Source organism: Cynocephalus volans, chromosome 1 (genome assembly GCF_027409185.1).
Source record: "Cynocephalus volans isolate mCynVol1 chromosome 1, mCynVol1.pri, whole genome shotgun sequence".
Classification (NCBI taxonomy): domain Eukaryota; kingdom Metazoa; phylum Chordata; class Mammalia; order Dermoptera; family Cynocephalidae; genus Cynocephalus; species Cynocephalus volans.
This window is the reverse complement of record NC_084460.1, coordinates 39077009-39101018: the sequence shown is the minus strand read 5'-3', so window position 1 is coordinate 39101018 and position 24010 is coordinate 39077009. Positions and strand designations below refer to the sequence as shown.

The following is a 24010-nucleotide window of genomic DNA, read 5'->3' as shown; positions in this document are numbered from 1 at the left end:
ATTGAGTGAACAAATGAATGAATGATCAAACATACATCATCTGTAGCCACTCTCCCATTTGCTTCCTGCTTGAGAGTCCTCTGAGTCCTCAACTAGCCTTGTCCCTGGCCTGCCATCCTTGGCCTAATGAGACCAGTTCAGCAAGAATCCCCTTGCCAACCCCAAACACCCCCAAAACCTAACCAGCTCCTCTTAGTTATTTTCCATCCACTGACTCCCTCACCCACCACACTGCTTATACATCTTCAGCTGCTCCTGTCGTATTTGGAGTTGGAATCAATCTCTCTCCCCCATTGCAGCAGTCTTGACTCCTGTTGTAATAGTCTGGAATAAAGTCTTTCCTGCATGTTTAACCCCATCTGGTGCAATTTGTCTTTGACACCAGTCACCCTGATTCTCCCAGCTCCTCAAAGGCTTCAGGGGCATTCCCAGCTCAGGGTCTTTGCACACACTGTTCCCTCTGTCCAGAATGCTTTCTCTGGTGCCTTGCTCAGCAGCTTCTCGTCTTCCAGTCTGCCTGAGAGATAACCCCTGAACCCCCAAATAGAACACATCCCTGACCCTGCTGCCCACCAATTATACCCTTCCCCAGCCCCCAGTACTTCTCACACTTAGCACTTATCACAACTACAATTATTTGTGAGATTATATTTTTAATGCTCATCTTCCCCATGAGACAGGAAGACAAAATTTCTGTATCCCCGGGATGTAACCTAGTGTTGGGTACAGAGTAGGAACCAAGTAAAAATACTGTGATTCAATTATTTAGTTTATTTATTTAACTGACTTCCTACTGATGGACATTTGGCTTATTTTCTTCAATTTTTCACTTTACAAACACTGTGACAAATAGCCTCATTCTTACATGTTTGCACATTGTATAAAACTCTCCACAAAATCTAATCCTAGAGGTAAAAATGACAGATAACCAAATATTACCAAGTTTTCAAAATTTAGCCCACCCGAGAAAAGAATATCTTGCTTGCATTTTTGTTTATTTAATTGTTAATGAAGTTGTGTACCTGCTCATATTTTTATGGACAATTTGTATTTCGTGTTCTGAAACCAGCGTTACCTTTACTATTTTCCTAATTATCTTATTCTATGTATTTGAAAAAGCACTTTGCATATTACATGCTGCAAATATTATCCCCAGTTTGTCATTTGATCTTATTTATACTTTTTTTTTTTTGCCATACCAAGCGTTTGTATTTAAGTTAATAAAATTAAATGTATTAATGCTGCATAATTTCTGGCTTTCAAATCATGCTTAGAAAATGACTTCCCCACACTAGTATGACTCAGATATTCAACCATGACTTTTTCCAGACATGGGATTTGAACTCAGAAGTGACTGAATGTACAGGCCATGATCCTTTTCTACACCACACTGATTCCCTAAGGTGGCTTGAAAATGGGATTTCCTTTGGCTCTAAGACATTCTGAGATGCTGAGACCTCCCTTTAAATCACTACAAGGGATGCTGGGCCATATGCAGGCCAGCAGCTCCCCACCTGCCCACATGTCAATGCTGGGGGCTTTTGAAGGAGGTGGGGCGTCCTGGCTCCTATACTACAACTGCTGACGCAGTCCTGGGTCACTCAGCTCTATGTTCCAAAGGGTCAGGAGCTGCCCTTGACCATGCCAGCCATTGCTCAGATATGTCTCCAGCTCCTCTTACTTCCTCTCTCTCCCTCACTTCACTCCAGCCATGTTCCCCAAACATGCCAGGCATACTCCCACCACAGGGCCTTGCACTCACCATTCCCACCGCTGGAATGCTCTTTCTCAGATCTCACTCCCTTCAAGTCTTTGCTCAACTGTCCCCTTCTCAGCAGGGCCTTCTCTGACCGCCCTGTTTGCAACTACAGCTCCTGCTGGAATATCCAGTCCCTCTTACCTGCTCTGATGGTTTCCCCATAGAACTCTTACCTTCTAACATGCAATACACTTGATTTTTTAAAAATAATAATTGCCTGTCTTCTTCACTAGGATGTAGATTCCAGTACTTGGTCACTGATATATCCTAAGGGCCAAGGACAGTGCTTTGCACATAGTAGGTGTTTAATAAACATCTGCTGAATGAAAGAATACATGAATGAATGAAGGTGCATGTTTCTATTTTGGCCACAATAGTATCTCCAGCACATACGCCATTGCCTGGCACACTGTAGATGCTTAGTAAATATGTTTTTGAATGAATGAATCTATTGATGGCCTGAGATAGCATTAGGCCGAGCTCTGCGTCACTTTCCCTGCAAGCGCTAAGAAGTTAGCAAAGCTCCAAAGTGGCCTTCCCCTCAGAGATGCTACTCAGTATGAAATAATTTCAACTTGGCTCATGATAGTCTCCTGGTTCCTTGTGTTTACCTTGGAAATCATCTTTTCATGAAGGTTTGAGTCTCAGCTCTCCCCCTGACAGGCTGTGTGACCTTGGCCAAGTCACACCTTTTTGGGCCTCATTCACACCACTTGTAAAAAAGAAAAAGTCAGATAAGGGGATTTTTAAACCCAAGTTTAATTCATGCCTTTGTCACTGTTTTGCAGGTACACAGGCAGATGCAAGGCTGTGCTGATGTTTAAAGCATTTTAAAATGATGAGTAGGCTCTTTAATTGTCTCTGTGCTAAAATAGCTTCTGGAAAAAATTATGTCTCTTTGCAGCTTTTTTTATTTTCCATTTCTACCTTTTGAAAATTATAGAAGTAGCATTGTCTAAAAATGTGCCAAGCCAGCTGCCTGTGGAGGAAGGCACCCAAATTCTCAGAGCATGGCCCTCATGAGTGCTCTACAGTCCTGTGACACCAGGCTAAGCAGAAAAGTCCCCCAGTGCACGCTGTTCCATGGACACTACCCTGCTCAGACTCTTCCAAGAGTGGCTGCCTTCAAATGAGGGTCCTCACCTCTGCCTGACATCTGAAGCCTCCTGGACCAGATCCTGCAACCCCACCTGACACCAGCCACAATGAGCCCACTGTAGCTCCCAGACACCACACACTCTGCTACCACCATGAACTTGGGCATGCTGACCCCCCCTGATCAGGCCATTGTCCCCTCAGGTAACACTTGCTTATTGACAGGACATTTACAACACCCTCCTGCTTTCCCATGTGGTGGTACCAAGGACTGGCCCCAGCACTCTAGACCAGCTCTGAGCAGAACGGAGCAGGGCCTGTTCCTCCTGCAGCCAGGCCCCCACTCCTGTCAACATTCCCCACAGATCTCATCAGGGGACAACCCAGAGCTCATCCACTCTGCTAAGGTTTATTGAGCACCCACTCTGAGCCAGGCCTGTGCTGTGACCTGAAGAGTTACTAGTGAAAAGACAGTTCCATCCCCATCCTCATGGTGTTCTACAGCTATGTTCAAACAATAATAATAGCAGCAAACATTTATATAACACTTACCATGTGCATGTGTGTCCCTGTTCCATGCACTTTTCACACATAAATGTATTAGTCTTCACAACAGCACTGTGGGGCAGGTGCTATGATTATATCCATTGTACAGAGCAAAAAACTGAGGCACTGAGATATGAAACTTGCCCAGAGTCACACAGGCAGAAAGGGAGGGGGCCAACTTGAAAGTCTAGCTCAGGGAATCCTGCCAAAAACCACCAGAGGTAGCCTGGAAGCAAATCCTCCTCCATCGAACTGCCAGATGAGAACACAGCCCTGATTGCCACATTGAGTGCATAGAACAAGAGATCTTGAGCCAGAGGCACCCCGCTAAGCCAACCTGGATTCCTGACTCACAGGAACTATGAGATGATTAATAAGCGTTGTTTTTAAAATTTAAAAGTCTAGCTCATGAATTGGTACTCTTAACAGTTAGGTGATTCTCCATCTTTATAAGTAGGAGGGACTGGGCCTCCTCATATTCCATGTTGATTCTGTCTTGAAAGGCAGTTCCCGACTGCCTCCTCTCCCATTTCTCTGGTTGCTCCTCAGGGTGGGCATGTGCCTGGGCCCCACTGGCTTATGAACTCCTTGTGCATGGGCTCTAATTCCTCACAATGCTTGGGGAAGGCAGAGTATCTTAGGCCAGTACTTCTCAATCTGTAATGTGCATGCAAATCAACGAGGCATCTGTTAAAATTCAGATTCTGATTTAGGAGGTCTGGGTGGGGACAGACATGCCACATTCCTTACAATCTCCAGGATCACACTGTGTATAGCAAGGCCTTAGACATCAAAAGCATAGACTTTGATGCAGACAGACCATAGTTCGAATTCCAGTTCTATCATGTCCCAGCTGGGAGTCCTCGACCTCTGAGAGAAGGAGAGACTTAGCCAAGGTCACACAAATTAGAGTAACCTAGAGCCACAAACATAATCCCATGCTCTGACATCCAGTCCAGAGCCCCCAAGGTGCAGCTAAACCCACCCTCCTGAGTTCCAAGTCTGAACATGTCTGTTTGGGTGTGTGCATGTATAAAATCCTGTATGCATCTGCATATGTGAATGAGGTTTCTGCGGACATGTACAAATGTCTGGACAGAGGTGCTTGTGAATGTGTCTAAATTTCAGCACATGTGCCAGTGGTTTGTGAGAGGTCTTATTTGCTTACTCACTCACTCACTCACAGATATTAACTCAGCTCCTACTATGTGCCAGGTCCCTGCTCCCAGGAAACCCACAGTCTAGGAGGGAGGCAGCCATTAAACAAGCAAACAGATAAAAATCTCATTTGTGTGTGTATGTGTACACACATGTGCAAGTGTTGCTCCCAGTAGCCCCAAGAGCCAGGTGCTATTATTATCTCCATTTCACTGAGGAAACTGAGGCACTGAGAGGCTAAGTAACTTGCCCAGAGTCACACAATAATGCTTAATGTGTGCAGAGCTGTATATAATCAGCACGCTGTGCTCATATGCTTGTATTTGTGCATGAATGTGTCTGCAAACAATGTGAGTGTGAGTGTGTGTGTTTATGTGTGTGTGTCTGGAGAAACTTTTCCATAGACATCTTCAAACAGTTCATTAACAAGATTTTCTGGTATCACGGTATAGTATCACAATACCACACACACACACACACACACACACACGCATGCATGCATGTGCTACAAGATACTTATGTTTCAGACATTTTCTTAAACTCTGTCCACAGAGAAATGGGAGTGAAGGCCGGAGACTGCAGAGCTGAGCAGATCTGGGGAAGCCCATGCTATCTGCCTCCCTGGGGCAAGTCACTGCCAGAGCAATTTCACAGCTCATTGTCCATTATGAAGCTAAAATAATTCTTCCCCTCCCAGGAAGTTTAATAAATTGTTCAGGCTGTAAAAGTCCATCCATGCTCCCAGTGGGAATGTACTACCCTGGTGACCTGATTAACACAAGATACAAATGACCAAACCTGGCTAGGTTCCCTCCCCCAGCCCGCTCCGTTTCTAAAAATAGATACCTGTACAAATACAATACCTTAATCCTTTTTTAAAAAACTCTTTATTGAAGCATGGGATACCAACAGAAGAGTTCACAAATCATAAATGTACACCTCAATGAATATTCACAAAGCAAACAGATGTGTGTAAACAGCACTCAAAGGAAAAGAGAAAACCTTACCAGACCCTCAAAGCCCCTTCCCAGGGTAACCATAATTTACATTTGTATCATCATTGATTAACTTGCCCGACTTGTTTATATAAATGGCAACATACAGAATGTTCTGCCATGTTACTTGGTTTCTTTCACTCAACATGTTTGTGAGATTCATCATATCACCACATGTGGCTATAAATTGTTCATTCCCATTGCTGTATAGTATTCCACTGTGCAAGAATATTCCACAAGCATTTATCCAGTCTACCACTGGTGGACTTTTGGATTGTTTCCAGTTTTGTATTTTTTATGAAAAGTGCCGCTATGAACATTCTTATACTTATCTTTTGGTGAACCTATAAAGGCATTTATGGAGTCAGATTGCTGGGTCACAGAGACACACGTTTAGCTTTAGATGCTGCAAATGGTTTGCTAAAGTGGTTGTACCAATCTACACCACAATGTACGATGGCACCAGTTCCTCCACACCCTTGTCAACTTGGTATCTTCTGTCTTTTTTATATTCTCCTTTTTGGGGTGAGTGTTTCATAAATTTTAAAATGCTTTCCCCCTTTCTCCCCCATGATACACCTCCCATTGCTACCTCCAACAATTGTTTATTAAGGCCAGCAGCAAGAACACAACTACAACCGCTCAATGTTTACCCATCACAAATATAACCACTAACCCCAACCTGCCTGCCCTGGAGGGCCATCTCAGCACAGTAGAGTCAGAAGTAACACAGAGCCAATTACAACAAGAACTTCACTTGAGGTTTCCTTGAGGGGACTTTTAAGAGGAAGATCCCACCCACAATGCAATTAAAACGTCCTCAAAGCCCCCCTTCCTTCCTCCCCACCTCCCTCTCCAAAGCAAGTAGTCATGCACATAGCCCCCCACCCCGCGTCCTGCCCCAGGCCTCCAGTCTCCTCTGGAGGCCACGCACTCCAAGCCGCCAGTCTGCTGTAAGCCGCCCTCCCTACACTGAGCTCAGTGCCCTGGGCGGCTGTCCAGCACAGACCCTGCCACCTGGCAGACAGACACAGGCCTGCGGCTGGCCTGATTTGAGGGCTTCAGGCCTATTCTCTGGGCTGGATTTCTGTCTACCTAAACACAAGCCTCATCTCATTGATTCCACCCCAGTCCTAGGTAGAAAACATTCACAGAAAACTGGAGCCAACATTTTCCTAGCTCTTTCACTATTTTGCTTCCCTTCTCTAAACTGCCAGTTCTAACAAAATAACTTTATCAAGCTCCTATCATAACCAGCACAGGCCAAGGTGGTTACCTCACATCTACTTCTGGGTTTCTGAACTAACCTGCCAGGTAGATATCAACACTCCCATTTTACAGAGGTAGAAAGCGAGGCCAAAAGAGGTTAAGTAATTTGATCAAGGTCATACAGAGAAACAAAGCAGAAATGGAGCACACAGAACACAGACCTGCCACCAAGACGGTCTCCTGAGTCCCTTGGGCTCCACACTGTCCCAGGAGCTGGTAGGACTTGGATGGGGTACAACCTCACACATGTGTCTTCATTCCTCATCAGAGCCTCGGGCTTTGAACATACAAGAGATGGAGAAACTAGCTGTCTGGGCCACATAAAGCCCTTGACTCCTTATGAGTCAAGGAGGTTTAGCAAACCCAGCTTTTCCCCAGAACACTAAGCAGAGGGTAGTCAAATGGCGGGGGCCCGGGGGTGGGGGAGGCTGCTCATTTTCAACAGGCTAGAAATGATCAGGAGGTTTCTTTTACTAATTGTTTTTATTTTATGGGGGCATTTCTTGGCAATTTTAAAAGCAAGACAGTTCCAATAGCATCTTTTCCATTTCAGTCCTTAGCATAATTCAGTTTTCATTAGATAAAAATACTGACTGGCCTTCCCTCTGCTCGTGTTTCTGATGCTGCATCTGACTCCTGAGCTCACCACATCCTGGGTGGCTGACCCAGAGAAAGTTGTTTTATCTTCTCGAAAATTAGTTTTTTCATCTGTAAAATGAGTGCTCTAATAGATGCTCATGCCTACATCACTTTGCACAACTTCTAAAGATGAAAGTGAGGCTCAGAAAAGCCGGATAACATGTCCAAGCTCCACCAGCCATGAAGTGTGAAGACAGAATGTGAGCCAGATTTGTCTGTCTTCTCGTGTCATTACCCTCAAAACCCACCCAACCAACAGCATCCCCTCAGTGTCATCCCCAATGGGCTGAAACTTCTCTCAGAGCTACCTGCCTCATCTCAGGGCCCTTCAGCATTGGTGTGACTCAGCCAGGTGGGGGAAGGTCAGTGTCTGGCCTTTTGGATAGACCGCTGTCCCCACTAGGCACTCAGGCAGCAGTGGAGGAAGCCAATCCCTTGCTGGCCACAAAACATAACCTGGAAGATCCCTTGGAGATATCCATCCAGTCCCCATTCGCAGATGCAAAAACCAGGGCCCAGAGAGGGCAAGGGATCTATCCAAGGGCACTCAGTGAGAGAGGCTGAAAGAGGGGCCAGACCCAGGCTCCTGACTCTCCAGCATCTAAGGACCCAGTGCCATTCTGGAAAGTTCCCCATGTCTGGCCTCGTTTCCACTTCTTGGTCACAGGGTGGGCTCACATGTAGCAATGAACAAATGTGTAAAATCAAGGACTCTCCAACTACCCCCAGCAAAGACCTAGGCCCTACAGAGGATGCTAAGTTCAAGGTGGCAGGAGAGGGGGAGGGGTGCTGTTTTCAAGAAAATCCTTGAAATTACATTTCCAAGTGACTGCTGTCCCCTCCCCCACCCTGCCACTGCCAACACCATGCTCATGGTTCCCATCCCATTTAGAAAGAGTGAACATTTCCTGGGATTCAATTTTGCTCATAATAGTTGGAAGGAAACAAACCTATATGCTGTAAACATCCACTGCATTGTATGAAAAATATCTTTATTAGGGGGAGGCACGGTACATGCAGACCAAGGTCCTCCCCCAAATCCGTCTCCTAATGCCTCCATGCCTGTGCCCTCAAATATTTAAACAGCTCAAAGGCAGGAATCCAGAGCTTTAAAATAAATACATTTTCAGCCATTAGGACACAAAATTAAGATTGGTGAGGGTAAGTACTGACTCCTTCTCGGCAGTGTGCTCTCAATGAGAACAGGAGAGGCTAGTCCATTCTTTCTTAGCATGTGTTTAGGGCCAATGGGCGAGAGCTCATTAGCTCAATCTGACATACACTCAATTCTCTCCATATACATAGGATGGGTTATTTTTTTTCCTCCTTGCATTTTATTCTCCAGCTGTGAAATGATACTAAATTTCATCAGATTTGAACAAAATCTGTGGTTTTGAAACAGTTTCCTTTAAGTCCCCCCTCTATATTTATTCAGAACTCATGAATCGTGTTCCGATAACACAACCATAATTATTTTTAAAGTGTGATGTTTGTGGCTTTAATAGGAAATGCTCGCAAAAGGCCTTTCTCTTTGATTGTTTGTAATCTTAGCCATAATCGCTGCTGTTACCTTCTGTGCACCACAGCAGGCAAAACACAATTTCATTTTAATATGAATCGCGAGCTCTTCACACAGGTTTTAATTAAACCAATAAAAGCCGTGTCATCTTTGCCCTTTACAATGTACACAGACTCCGAGGCCAGAGTTACTAAGCCTAAAATCTTAGATTTCAACAACGCAAGAGGGTTTCCTGTCTCCCAATACATTTACTGGGGAGTGTATTTATTTCAAAAAGACTTAGCTACCTCTCCATCTCCATGTGCTACAGTTTTCTCATCCGCAAAATGGGGACAGCAACATCACCTACCTGATAGAGTCAATATGCGAATGAAATGAGACCAGCCATGGAAGGCATGTGCCTGAGCCCAAAGAAGTCCATAATAATGTTAATGACCATCAGCATCATCATTATTTAGGTCTGGGACAAAAGTCAACAGACCCTCCCTCATCATTCGCATGAGGAAACTGAGGCTCAGAGAGATACCAACATAGGTCGAGGGAACAAAGCAGGGCAGAACCTCAGTCTCAGAGTTTCTGGCTCTTTTCCCCATTCTGGGCAACCTACACATCCTGGTGGAAGGAAGCTGTGACTTCAAGGTCACAAGGACCTCAGTGCCCAGGGACTGAGCCCTGAGCTCTCTCCTGCACAGGCTGACCAGCTCCCTGTCTTCTGGCCTCCTGGTGGTACCATATACCCACCCTAGGTCCATGCTTGATCCAAATAGTGAGAAAAACAGAACAGGCATCGCTGGGGATCTACGACAGAAGGCTGCTACACAATACAGTGATGGTGCTTGGAACCAAGAGTAAGAATCCACTGAACTCAAAGTTCTTGCATGCCTGTGTGTGCCCCATCTGTGTGAGGCCCTGGGAAGCCTCATTTTGTAATTGGGGCCGTTGGCCTTTGTGACATGATAACCGCACTCCACACACATTCTGGTGGAGCATCCGGGAAGGGAATGTGAAGGCACAGTGGGTGGCAGGGCCACACTGGGTGCTGCTCACACTCTGTGACGCTCACACCTGGCAGCGCTCATACCTGGTGGTACTCATCCCACTCCAGAGGCCCATGGGCTCCCCAGTGAGCACCTCACAGGTAAACCCCTGAACTTTCCTGCCCTACTGTGCAGTGTCTCGCTCTTGCAAATAGCTCCTAGCCCTCTGGGACTCTGCTGTCAGAACAATCGAGTCTCCTGTTCCCCAGCTGCATCTTAGAACACACCTTCCACTAGCCCCCGCCTCAGCAGGAACCTGCCTTCTCCACTCCTGCACTGAGCTGCCTTCCCCCACCACCCACCTGCCTCAGGTTGGAGGTGGGACTGACATCCTCCTCCCTCTCCACTGCCCCATCCAGGCCACTGCCCACTGTCCCTCTAAATCTCCACCCCCACCCCAGCTCCATCAGCACCCATCAGCTCCATCAGCACCCGCCTGCCCCTCATGCTCCCAGCCATCAGCTCTGGGCTCCGGCTTCCTGTGCACCCCGCCCCAGCGTCCCCCTGGGTCCCTTCAGCTCAGCCACCATGTCAATGCTTCACCTCCCAGGGGCTTCTTCTCCCTGCTGCCTCAGCTCCCCACTCCCCGGACACACCCAGGATCCTGTCAATGCCACAGCTGCTCACCTTCGAAATCTCCAGCCGCTTCTAACTCTAACTAAAGTGTCCTTGCTGCCCAGCTGCTCCTTGGGGCTCTTTTGTGGCACTGGACACTCTGAGCCCAGAATCCCGTCTTCTCCCCATACTCAGCTTAGACTCCCGGGTCCTTCACGTCAGCCTCTCTTTGGGGCAAAAGGCGTGAGAGTCCTCCTGGTACACCTGCCTGGTAAATCTCTTGCCCTGATTAACCCACCTGCCTTCCCCCACAGCTCCTGCACCAGGAGCCGATTCTCCCATGCTCCACGACAAATATCCCAGACCTCCTCCCCCAGTCAGTCCCTCAGTGCCTTGATTCCCAGCAGGTGACCTGCCCATCAACTCTCTGAGAAGAGACATGCCTTCCGGAGCAGACACCCTTTGCTAAAGCCACAGCCTCCACCTCTGGGCAGGACCCACCTCCTGCCACCTTCTCTGAAAACTTAAACCATCAATTAACCTTTGCCTCTCCTGAACCCTGAGCTTCACCTTTTCTCCTGGTCGCCTTTCATCAATGATGAAACATTCTCGTTTCTAAAGACTGTCTCATCTTTTAGAAAATCCCTTCTGTGGAGTCCTCGTGGCATTGAGCGACAGCCCTCCCCCTTGTCCCGCACAGCTGGACTTCTCATGAAGGTTGTCTGCACCTACTATGTACATGCTCTCACCTCACACTCCCTCCTCAATTCACCCAGATGACCTGCACGATGTCCCCACACATCAGAACTACTTTTACGAAATCCAGAACGATTTCTTTTTTGCTAAAATTATTGGACATTTCAACTCTCATCTCAACCAATCCCTCAGAAGCATTTGACCTGATTGATCTTTTCCTTCTTGTTTAAATGTTACTTTAACTTTTTGAAGGTATAATAAATCTCCATCGTTTAAAACCCCATAAATACAAAAGGGTACAGTGGAAAGTCTCTTTTCTACCTGTCTACCACCTGGCTCAGTTTCCGTAACATACACACAACACACAGAGCTGCTGTTACTCGTTTCCACATATCTTTCCAGGTTTACTTTAATCAAATACAAACACATAGAAACATACATTCTTACTACCTTTTTTGCATAAATTGTGGCATACTGTACTTAACTGTTTTACACCTTGCTTTTTTCAGTAAGTAATGTATCTAAAGAACTTCTATATCACTCCAGTTTCCTCATTCTTTCTTTAGATCCACATGGTAAACCATCCGATAGATGCACATAATTTAATGAACCAATCCCCCATTGTTGGACATTTGGGTTGTTTCCAATCTTTTGCCATTATGAACAATACCAAAATGAATAATCTTGAATATGTCATTTCTCATGTGTTCAAACATATCTGTAGGAAATATTTCCAAAAGGAGAATGGCTGAGTGAAAGGAAAAGCATTTGTAATTTGGGTAGACACGGCCAATTTACAACCCCCCACAGCTGATTCCCTACAACAATGTACAGACGTGCCTGCTTCCCCACCGGAACCCTGACAGAGTGTGTTATCAAACCCTTTGGATTTTTCTCAATCGCATAGCTGGAAAATGGTAGTTTTAATTTCTCTTATGAACTATTTTTAGTATCTTTTCATATTTTTAAGTTCCATTTTTATTTCCTTTTCTGTAAACTGCTGGTTCAGGTCTGCTTCCCTTTCCCTGCCAGGGTTCTGAATTGATTTCTAGTAATTATTTATATATTAGTGAGATTCATCCTTTGACTATGTGGGGAGCTGAAAATATTCTTGCCCCATTTTTATCTTGTGATTTTACTGATGCTGTTTTGACCATACAAAGGTGTTTTATGTTAATCTATGGCCCAATTTTTAAGTCTTTCCTTCTAAGGCTTTGAGTCATAGAAATGCCTGCCCCAATCCAAGGTTGTAAAGTATACCTTAAAAGCTGTTTGGCTGGTCTTTTGTGCTTTTATCAAGTACATTTAAATCTTTGATTAATTTAAATTGTGATTTTTAAAATTAATTTATTAAATATTAATTAATCAATTGAAATTTCAATTAATTAATTTGATAGGTCCAACATCATTTTTCCTCGGAGCCTCTCCTTCCTTCTTGAAACACTCTGCTCTTGGCTTTGGAGACTCCACGTTCTCCTGCTGCTTCTCAAACCACTCCTCACTCTGCTTCATAGTCTTCGTCTCCTCCACTTTGCCTTCAACGGTTGGAACTCAGCACATAAGAGCCATTGGTCCTCTGCTCCTCTCACTCGTCCTCTGCTCCTCTCACTCTTCCTTCTCTCTCCATAAATCTCATTCACTCCCAAGTTTTAATACCATGGGCTGAAGACTTCCAAGTTTACTCCTCCCAGGAATTCCAGACTTGTACAACCATCTACCCACTTGGACACGTCCACTTGGATGAGCATCTCAAATGTAACATGTCCAAGTCTGACCTTATCAAATACATGTCTCCCCAGGCCTTTCCCAACTCAGAAATGGTACCACCATGCTAGGAAATGGGCTCGTGCTGGAAGCCTGGGGAGTCATCCTTTACTCCACCATTTCTCTTTCCCGCTATGTCCATCATTGTCAAGACCTACTGACTTTATTTCCAATACACATCTCAGATCCATCCACTTCTTTCCATCTTCTCTGCCTCTACCACAATCCGGGACAACATGATCCTTCCTTTGGCCTTCTACTACACTCTCCCAGTTGGTTTCCCTGTATCCACTCTTGCCACTGAGAGCTTTCAAAACTGCAGATCTAATCATGTCATTCAATCTCAATCAATCACCTTCCTGACTCTGTTTCTCTATCTCCTCGCTCTCTCTCTCTCTCTCTCTCTCTCTCTCTCTCTCGCTCTCACACACACACACACACACACACAAGTTCTTTCAATAATTCTTAGGAAAAACTCTGAGATCTTTAGCAGAAGTGGTATTTAAGGCTATGACAGTGGAAAACTCTACCCGTAGCCAGGAAGGCTATAATGAGGAGATGACATTTGCAGTGCCCCTGAATGAACAAATAGGCATTTGTTAGGTGAAAATGGCTGGGGGATTCCCATCAGGGGAAATAGTGCATACAAAGACACGGAGTTGTAAATGAGCTCAAGAGGTGACCAGAGACTCATCTTGTGTGATCAAAGCATTATTTATGGTAATAAAAACAATGAAAATAAGCCTTAGCTACTTTTCCCCGAACACTGGTGCTTTACATACTCTCTTAGTTTAGATTTCCTGGAAGTACAGCCTGAGATGGGGATTCCTACGGCAGTGACCTAGCGGAGGAAGGCTCTCAGGAGAAGCATGTAGGACAGGATGGGGAAGGAGCTGAGCAAGGATGTGGTCTCTGCTGGAGTCTGGCTGGAGTCAGCTGGAGCTCCACGGGGAGTTGCAAAGTCAGTCCCCCCTTGAGATATGAGGGTGGGTCTTGACCCCCCCCTTCCTGGTTCATAGTTCCCATTTGACAGAGGTTGGTTTTTCCGAGAAAGGGCAGCTGTGAGTAGTTCACAGCCAACACTGGCAACACCTGGATGGTGAGTAGCCTGGCCTATTGAAGAGAATCTGGTGAGGCACCATCTGAATCCAGAACACACACCTCATTTACTCCTCTCAGCACCCTAGTAGGCAGGCATTACTCTTCCCACTTGATAGGAAGCTGACATCACTTGCATAAGGCAATTTGGCCCATGCTGGAGCATGGAAGAGCTGGCATCTGAATCCAGGTCTGCTGAGTCCCAAGCTCACCTCCTTTCTTCTTCCCCTGTTCACCGGAAGATACTTCCTGGGTCACATAAGCAGGAAATATCAATCCCTGTAAGTCCTGGACAGGGTCTACTCTTAACAGGGGGAAGGGCTGATCTCTACCAGGCCCTCCAGCCCCTCCCCCAAGCTGCTGCTAATGCTACAGCCCTGCCTGAGAACTACATCCCATTCTCAGACCACGCAGGCAAGTCTGGTCCAAAAAACCCACAAGGTCTAGGGAATGGGGGAAAAGTGGTAATTTGTGAAAGCTAAGGCAACTATGCAGGAACTTTGTGGAGAACTTGCAACAACCAAACAATGCAATATGAATTTGCATAAACTTCAAGCCCATAAAAGCTGGTCTGAAAGTTTTTAAAAAGGAACGTGGTCAGCTAATACATACCCCATGGGAGCCTCTGTCTCGGCTCTGAATGAAGAAGATGGTGTTTCAGGAGAAGTGTTAAAGAGCAGGTTTATAACATGATAATATTGGGTGTTCTAGAAGTAATATGTTTTTCAGAAATGGTTTCCCACTCATATCTAGAGCCTTGCACATAATGGGTGCCCAATAAACAGGTGTTGAATGGGTGAAACCTGTATTTACCTGTATTTATAAAATGTATTTTATGCCATTTATGGTGTTCATCCTCTGAATCCTCTACTGGCTATGGTTCCTTCATTTTGCTCTCATGTTGCCTTAGATTGAATGCCCCCCCAAAACTTAGTCCCCACAGTAACTGTTGAGGGTGGGAAATCCTATTATTGTAATGGAAAGGTGAGGCCTTGAAGAGGTCATTGGATTGTAGGACTGTGCCTAGTGAATGGATTAATAATGGGGGTCATGGGTTTGGTTGGTTCTGAGGGCTTTAAAAGAAGAGCACATGAGAGTTTCTCTCTCTCTCCCTGCTTCCACCATCCCACAGTGTGATACTATGTCACTGAACCCACCACCAAGGAAGGCTTTCACCAGATGTGTTCCCTGGACTTTGGACTTCCCAGCCTCAGAAACCGTAAGCAGTAAATTTCATTTTCTTACAGATTACCGAGTTCCAGGTATTATGTTATAAGCAACAGAAACAGACTTACACATGTTCATGTCAATCCTTCAGAAATTGGGACAATATAACTCCTGCAGTTGATGAGGCAACACACCCTAAGAGGGTGTTAGAGTGTGTGTGTGTGTGTGTGTGTGTGTGTGTGTGTGTGTGTGTGTGTGTGTGTGAGTGAGTTCAAGCAAGCACTCCAGGGAAAATACTGGAAGGAAACATATAGGACTTTTGCCATTAAAGAGTCCCAATGAGCCGTAGGAAGCTGTAGGTCCCAGAAAAATCTAACTTATTCTTCAGCAAAATCAGCATAAACTACATCCCACATGTTGCCTACATGTGGTAGTCTGTAAAAAGGCCACAATACTCAGCAGCCCCTCCCATCAAGAGGTGGAGTCTATTTCCCTGTTTCTTGAATCTAGACTGGCTCTGTGACTGGCTTTGACCAATGGAATGTGCTAGAAGTAGTCATGTGCTAGTTCCAAGCCTAGGCCTCATGGGGTCTTGCAACTTCTCCTGCTTTGGGAACACTTCTCCCTATGTGAACAACCTTGGACTACCTTGCTGGAGGACGGGAGACTCTGTGGAGAAGTGAGCCCCTCATACCAACCAGCCCACAGTTGACCTGGCAGCTAATTGCTGCCACATAAATGATCCTAGCCAAGACCAGAAGAGCCACCCAGCTGAACCCAGCCAGACTCCCAACCCACGCAATCATGAGTCAGATAAATATTTGTTGTTTTAAGCCATAAGTTCTGAGGTGTTCGTTATGTGGCCAAATCTAACTTATAGACTATAAGAAGTCTAAATTGCAGTGGCAGAATTGGCTCACATTAAGGTTGGATCATGCTGCTGGGTAATTAATCTCAGAGAATTCTAATGTTTTCTTTGTAAATTACTAAGTTGGGGAGACCCTCTGGGTGACAGCACAAAAGGTTTGGAAGGAACCTCGAGAAGTCCAACAACCTCGTTCCATTGTTAGGGAAGTTGAAATTCAGAGAAGAGAAAGGGCCACCTTCTCTCATTATCCAGATATCTCCCAAGTGCCTTCTATGTGCCAGACACTGTGCCCCACTGAGGTCACAGTCTAGTGTGTAAATCAAACATCAACCAGGTCATCACACAGATAAGGAGACAACCACAAATAGTGACAAACCCTGTGAATTAAAATGACCTGGTGCCATGAAAAAGAATCACGGGAAAGGGACCTAATTTGGATTTAGAGGTCACAGAGAGCTCTCTGAAGAAGTGACATGTAGACTGAAGCAAGCTGGAGCTGTGAGTGGGAACGGGGCTCTCCACAGAAAGGGAAAGCTGGGTATGTCCAGCTTTGTTCGAGTCCCAGCTGCGTGGGTTCAAATGCCAGCTGTGCCGCTCCCTGGCTGAGTCACCTTGGCTGAATCTGTCCACATCCTTAAGCCTCAGCTGCCACATCTATAAAATGGACTTAATGATAATGTCTACTCATTCTCAAAAGTGCTGCAGAGATCAGCTGAAATAACCACTGAGGAAAAGGGCTTCACAACGGTAAAGAGTTGGGTCATAGCTGAGGTTGTTACTATGAAGGGTTGGGGGAGGGTAACATTTATTTTCCTTGAGTTTCCCCTCCAAACAACTGTGCTCCCCTGGGCCCAGGCCTAGAGCAGACACAGAGTCCTCTTGAGTCTCACCCTCCCTTCCTGGAAGGACGATGCCAACACTTTTCATCAGGGCCCCAGTCAGAACTGACTTCACCACAGCGTGGTTCTGAAAATCAGGGCTCAGTATGTTAACAAAATGCTATTTAAACATTGTGAAAAGGCTCAGATGAGATGCTCGGAGATAAGCTTTGGTCTTTTCAGATGACCACATTTCCAAGCTGATTAGGGACAACTGAATGACCTCAGTGACTCTTCCAAAATGACCACTTCCAGGACCTGGAGTCTTGCCCACCGGTCTTGCAGGTTGGCACATGTCAAAGCAATATAATGGCAGCTTTGCAGCAGCAGCACAGCACTCACAGGGGGACAGGCTAGAGAAGGTGCACGGCAAAGGGGTGCCAGCATGAGCTCCCCTGCACTGCACTGCCCTGCAGTGGAGCTTCCATGCCCCCCTGGAGCTGCACTGTCTTCCTACTGGCAGTGCTCCCAAGGGCCACAGGCCCATGTTTTACTCATCTACGGCCCCCACAGAACCTGTCATAGAGTGAGGCACATAAATGTTTGGGAGTTAACAAGCTTCTGTTTCCTCAGCTGGAAAATATGGGCCCAGCCTGATGGCCGAGGGGCCACCCAACTTGGACCACCACAGTCCCCATGACAGAATAGACAGAGGGTGGAGGTCAGCTCCAGGGCCAGGCTTGTCCCCCCGCTCCCAAAATTTCTCAGCAGCTATGAAACTCCTTGGCCATCCATCTAGCACCCTGAGCCGATGACACCCTGCAGGCACCACTGCTTTAGAGAGCCATCCTCCACGGTGCCACAGCCTGCAGGGAGCTTCTTCCTCAGGGTGCCAGCCTGCCGTGAGGACCTTCTGTGGCACTGTAGTCTATAGTGAGGATGCTCCTAGCTGACAGAAATGTTAATTTTCAGAAACCAGGCTTTCAGTGGAAAATATGATTCTACTTGGCATCTCTGACCCCCCAGAGGGCTGGGCTGGGGTTGGGACAGCCTTACCCAGGATGACTCAGCCCCCTTCGCCACTGGGAAGGGTCTCACAGGAAGCCTCTGCTGTCCTCCCTTTGCGCCGTGGCCACAACCCTTCTCAGTGGCCTTAGACAACTCCAGGTGGGCAGGAGAACCCCGCACGCCTGTGCATGGGTGTGTGTGCATCCACACGTCCCATGAGTGCTGTGTGCTGGCAAGAGGCAGGCAGCCCCAGGGAGCACTGGCACCTCTACTCACTGCTGCTGGAAACTTCCCTCTAATCATGGGAAATGTGGGCCACATATTTCGAGTTTCATCAAGTTCTCAATGATGTCAATTTTAAGCCAACAGTTGCCAGGTAGCTGATTTGCAGAAAACACTATAGTACCAGTTTGATTGTCCCTTTTAAGAGGACTCAGCTGATATTCTTGAACATTCAGAGAGAGGATAGTAACAGGCTATGCACCCACCCCACCCCTGCCGCACACACTCTGTACCCTGCCCATCTCCACCCCAGGAGCAGATCAACTCCAGCCAGCCCAAGGCTTAGACCCCCACTCAGGGAGGACAGGGCACCCACCTGGCTGGTTGACAGGAGCTCTGGGTTTCCGTCACTCATCCCCACGTAGGCACTGTCACCATCAAACTAGAACAGAGACAGAAAAGCAGCTCTGATTAAAATGTTCTCAAGAAGACACCAGGTGAAGCACAGCCAGAGGAGGTCAGGGGACTGAATGCACAGGGCTGCGGGGCCCAAAGAAGCACAGATTGGAGCACAAGATGACAAGGCTCACTTCAGAAGGGCTCCCTCTGGGGTGGAAGGAGCAGCCCCTGGTCTGTGGCTCCTGAGGGCTCAGGTTAGCATCATTAATCACACTTGGAATGAAGACAGGAAAACCCTTCTGCCCTCTATACCTGTGCATAGACGTTGCTATGTCAGGCACTAAGGTTCCCACCCTTAGAAGTATGCAAACACTTCCCTTGGCCAAAATGACATCAGGCAATCAGCTTGAGCTAGAATCCTGTGTGCCAGAGGGAGACCGAAATCTCCAGAGCCTTGGGGTCATGACAGCCTGCCCCAGACATGTCTTCCAGGTCTTACTACCCTCAGTTCCTTTGCCCCTCACCTATCCCATTCTAGTTCCTATGGTCATCCCTGGCCACAGACAATGAGGACTGCAGTACAAACCATGTACAGGAACTATGATCCTGTGTTCAGAAAAGCTGTCAAGTGTGGATTCGGGAAGACTTCCCTATGGCAGGGAACAGGTGCCGTGGGAGAAACACGGGCTTGGGGGCCACCGGCTCCCTCTTTGCTCTGATATGTGATCTCGAGCTGGTGTCTAAACATCTGAGGTTCCTCATCTGTCAAAGGGGGATAATAACAGAACAGCATCCTCTCTTCCTAGGATGCTGTGCTGTAGAGCCCTTGACTCAACATGTCAACATGTTAAGCCCTTGACCCAATTCCAGTTGGTTCCCTTTCCTTGAGATGGGTGTCTTAGATAGGGTTTCCTAGACACAGAGCCCGAGATAGGGGTCAGGTGCATGTGGCTTTGAGTGAGTGCTCTTTGGGAATGAGCTGTAAAGGTGGGAGGAAGAGGAAGGGCCATGGATGGAGCTAAGCAGGGCTGTGGTCTCAGCTGGAGACTGGCTTCAGCCTGGTCCTGTGGGGAGCCCTGGGGCATGGACTGTACTGCAAAGCGCATCCCAGCAGGAAGCAGAGGCAGCCTCTTATAGCCCACATACATCAGTCATTGGCTGGAGGCTGCCCTAAGGGGACACGGGGAGGCATAACCTTCTGAGCATGGTGGTTCCATTTGGCCAAGGACAATTCTCCAGAGAATTACACCATCTGCAGGTCATCTGCAGCAGTGCTCAAAGCGGGTGGAGATGACTGTGCTGGCTGGTAAAGGGTTCTGGATGGGACACCAACAGCAACCGGCCATTTTATTTTAATTGAACCATGTATTTATTAGGATATATTTACATTGTCCAAAATTCCAAAAGTACACAAAGCAATATCAGCCCATCTGCCAGCCATCACTGCCCCTCCCCAGTGGCCCCTGTATCACCCAGCTTCTCTACAACCTTTCAGAGACAGTCTACATCTACACATCTCATAGTCATTCATTCCTTCCACATGAGTGACAACATACAAGACACAATTTTTTGCACCTTTTTCTCCTCCTAGCAACACATCTTGGAAAGTGTTTTATACCAGAACATAATTCTTTCATCCAGTTCCCAGTATTCCATAGTATGGATGTAACATATTATTTAATTAGTTGAGCACATGGGCTGTTGTGTTGTTTCTAGTCTTTCACTATTCCAACAGTGCTCCCATGAATGTTTCTGTACAGCCACCATTTAGCATGGTGTGAGTTTATCTGCAGGATTAATTGTGTGAGTGTAATTGCGGGGTTCAACTGTATGTGTGTGTGCAATTTTGACAGACATCACCAAGTAGCCCTCGTGGAGGTTGTAAAAATCCTCACTCCACAACCATGCACAAGATGTCAGTTCGCCAGCCCCTTGCTCAGAAAGGCTCTGCTCCACAACTGACTCAGATGTCAACCCCCTACCTCTGTGGGCTCTGAGAGCCCCCTGCCACCTCTACCATCATTCCCAACTCCCCTGCTCTGCTTACCCTTGGTCTTTGTTCCATAGCCCCTTTTACCTTTCAGCATTCTCTAGAATTTACTTATTTACCATGTTCATTGCTTATAATTGGATTTGCCCTACTAAAATAGAGGCTCCTAAGGGTCAGAGATCTTAGTCTATCTATATACTAATGCCTCCTTAACTCCTAGAATAGTGCCTGGCACAGAGTAGATACTCAATAAATACTTGTTGAATGAATGAATGAAGCAGCCACTATGACATTCAGATTGTCTTGTGCCAGGCCAGTCTTCTCATCACATGGGAGTGATGGTTACACCTAAGTGCCTCCCCAGCACAGGGGTGGGCAGAGTCCCTTAGTGACTGCTGGATTATCAGAAGAGAAGGCCATGGCATACCTAGAGTCTGTGCACTGACCCTAAATGCAGGGCTCCATCCACAAAACTGCACCCAGGGCTCATGCTTCAAGGCCCTGCAGAGGTCACTACCTTCAGGAGACCTGCCATGCTCTTATCTCCTCTGGCTGTCCCTCTTACAACACAAACTCTCTCCACATCTGTTGTCTGCCCCAGAATGGGAGCAATGTGGAGACATGTCCTGGTCATCTCTGAATCCTCCAGCTGGCACAAGCTGGCATCAGGAAATGAGACTATGAATTGGGCAGGGTAGGGGAGCTGTCAACAAAAGCTCCTGGGTGCTACTTGATGTGTCACCATGGCCACTGATTACTTTGACAAAGGTATAATTTACTAATATATTCTAACAGAAAGAATAATTAGAGATGGAAGGAGACTAAGTTTAACAAGGTATTTGAAACATTTCATAAAGCAATAGTAATCAAACAGTAAGGTACAGGTTAAAAATATAGGAATATGTGGCAGAGAGGGAAAGATGTCAAAAAAAAACCCTTTGTAACAGCCACTATTTATCAAATATTGGCTAGAATAGTGCCACCATGACGCAGGGGCCACTATCTGCTGTGTTCCCCAATGCGCATAGCAGACAATCAAAAAACCTTTGGTGGATGAATGAATATACCAGGCACAGAGCGAAATGCTTTACAGAAAAGATCTCAATTAATCCTCACAACAACCTAATGAAGAAAGTATTCTTTTCCCTGTTTAAAACCAAGGAAACAGGTGGGGAGAGGAAAAGCAGTTGCCCAAGATTACTCAGCTGAGGAGAGACCAGAATTAACAGTTGGTTGTTTGAGATTTTTTCTGCTTGGGCTCTCCCACTAGGCTGCAAGCTCCTTGGTAGCAGGGATCAAGGCTTTTCTGGATCCTACCTGATAGAGTATGGATGTGTTGTCTCCACCAAAACTCATGTGGAAATCTGATCTCCAATGTGGTGATGCTAGAAGCTATTTGAGTCATGGGGGTGGATCCCTCATGAATGGATTAATGCTCTCCTTGGGGGAGGGGGGCCTGAGTGAGATCTTGCTCTATTAGTTCCCATGAGAGCTGGTTGTTTAAAAGACACTGGCACCTCCCCTCTCTCTCTCTCGTTTGCTTCCTCTCTCCATGTGATCTTCCTGTACCCACCAGCTGCCTGCCGCTTTCCACCATGAGTAGAAACAGTCTGAGGCCCGTGCCAGATGCAGCTGTCCCAGAATCATAAGCCAAATAAACCTCTGTTTTTCTCAAATTACCCAGTTTCAGGTATTCTGTTATAGCAACACAAAACGGACTAATACATTACCATATGATCAATAATTAGCTCAGGGCCTGGCACGTAATAGGTGCTTGCCAAGTATGTTAGTGGTTCAGGAGAGGGAGGAATTGCCCACAGTGAGGAGTGCGAACGGCATTGAAGAGGAAAGGAAAGGAGATCTTGGATTTGGGTGTGTGTGTCAGGGTGGGCAAGGGAGTGGGGCAGTGGATTCCCACGAGGCTGTCTCCACCAAATAAGTGGGCTTATTCATTCATTCAGTTATTCGACCAACATCTAAGAAAGAGCTGCCACATGTCAAGTAAAGCTTGCTTGCAGTTTACAAGGAGGACTTGAGAAGTTGGCAGAGGTTACCGAGGCAGGGCTGGTGCCTCGGTTCCGTTACCCCTGGGCACCTTGCACAGTGCCCTGGAGCATGCTGGGCTCAGGGCCGCTGCTGAGCAGCTGTGAACAGAGGCCCTGAGGTGGAGGGGAGCCCTGTTAACTGCCCACCTCTGCCCAGGGCTCCACCACGGCAGAGGAGGCAGGAGGACCCTGAGGATTCCTAGCTTCCTCTGGCTTGGCCTCTGGGACACTAAGGCTCTTTCTGGAGGAAAAAACTTACAAGCCAAGGGGAGAGGTCACGAAGCAGGCTCTGCCCTCAGACACAGCAGGACTACCTCCTCCTTCATGTGTGCACAGACAAAATCGAAAATGCCCACACTACACCCACCGCACAGTGCACGCTGAGTGAGAACACGAAGGTACACAATGTATTCAGTATGCACAAGCATGGGGACATATACACCACAAATCCATGTATGTGTGGATCAATGTCACACACAACACTGCATTCAAGACGGCACTTAGTCACCCATGTGCCACGTCCAAGGGTAACACAAACCAACATAAACCAATGTGTGCACAGCACAAGCATTAGTGTGAACATATCAGAGACCCTTTACATGACTGGGCACACAATACCCATAGCATGCACATGTAGGAAAGGAGGGTGTGCCCAGATGTGTGTAAATATACCATGCACCTGCAACTGTATAAATGTAATTCACATAAAATGTGAACACAAGCTCATCCTGCATGTGCATGTAGAGATATACAAAACAAAAATGCACATGAACTTAAAATCCTGTGCATATTTCACAATGTATCTTTGCCTTGGTCAAAAATCTTTTCTCATACCACACAACCTTCTGTACATTCTAAATGTGAAAAAAAAAATGTAGGGGGAAACAACAGCCTAAGAATTTCCATGAAATGCCAAGAGAACATCCTCTTACCCACTGACTGGAATAGATTAATTTTCCCCATTTCATATTCTAATTATAATTCCTTTTCCCATTGCCATCTTCAGTCCTCATTACAGCTGGAAGATTGTTCTGCAAAAGCGAAGCCTACATCTTCTCTTCCCAAGAGTTTTGTCATGGAAATGAGTTTTGGAATCTGAAAGAATCCACATTTTTGCAAATATCAAATGTGTAGGGATAACCCTTTCATGACGGCCATTGCGGACACAGATCACAGAGGCTTCTGAAGGGTCTGTCTCTCCCCACATTGTGTGGTCCCCTCATAGAGAGGGGTCTTTGGTCCCTCCAACATCCCCCTCCCAACCTAAGCACACCATGTTCCCCAGAAGGATTTTTCTTTATCTTTAAGGAAACTTAGCAAATAGGCAGCCAAGGTGAAAGATGAAGAGCCCTGATCTTAAAGA

General features: G+C 46.6%; 1 protein-coding gene across 2 annotated transcripts in view; it reads right to left on the bottom strand.

Annotated features, from left to right (window-relative positions):
* The window catches only part of TOX2 (TOX high mobility group box family member 2), a 146966-nt gene that overhangs the window by 74618 nt on the left and 48338 nt on the right, over positions 1–24010 (bottom strand). The window contains exon 2 of one of the 2 annotated variants that reach the window (XM_063108865.1): positions 18590–18657. In XM_063108865.1, the coding sequence (XP_062964935.1) occupies positions 18590–18657 (68 nt within the window). The remainder of the gene's footprint in view (positions 1–18589; positions 18658–24010) is intronic. The other variant, XM_063108864.1, reaches the window with a different exon arrangement.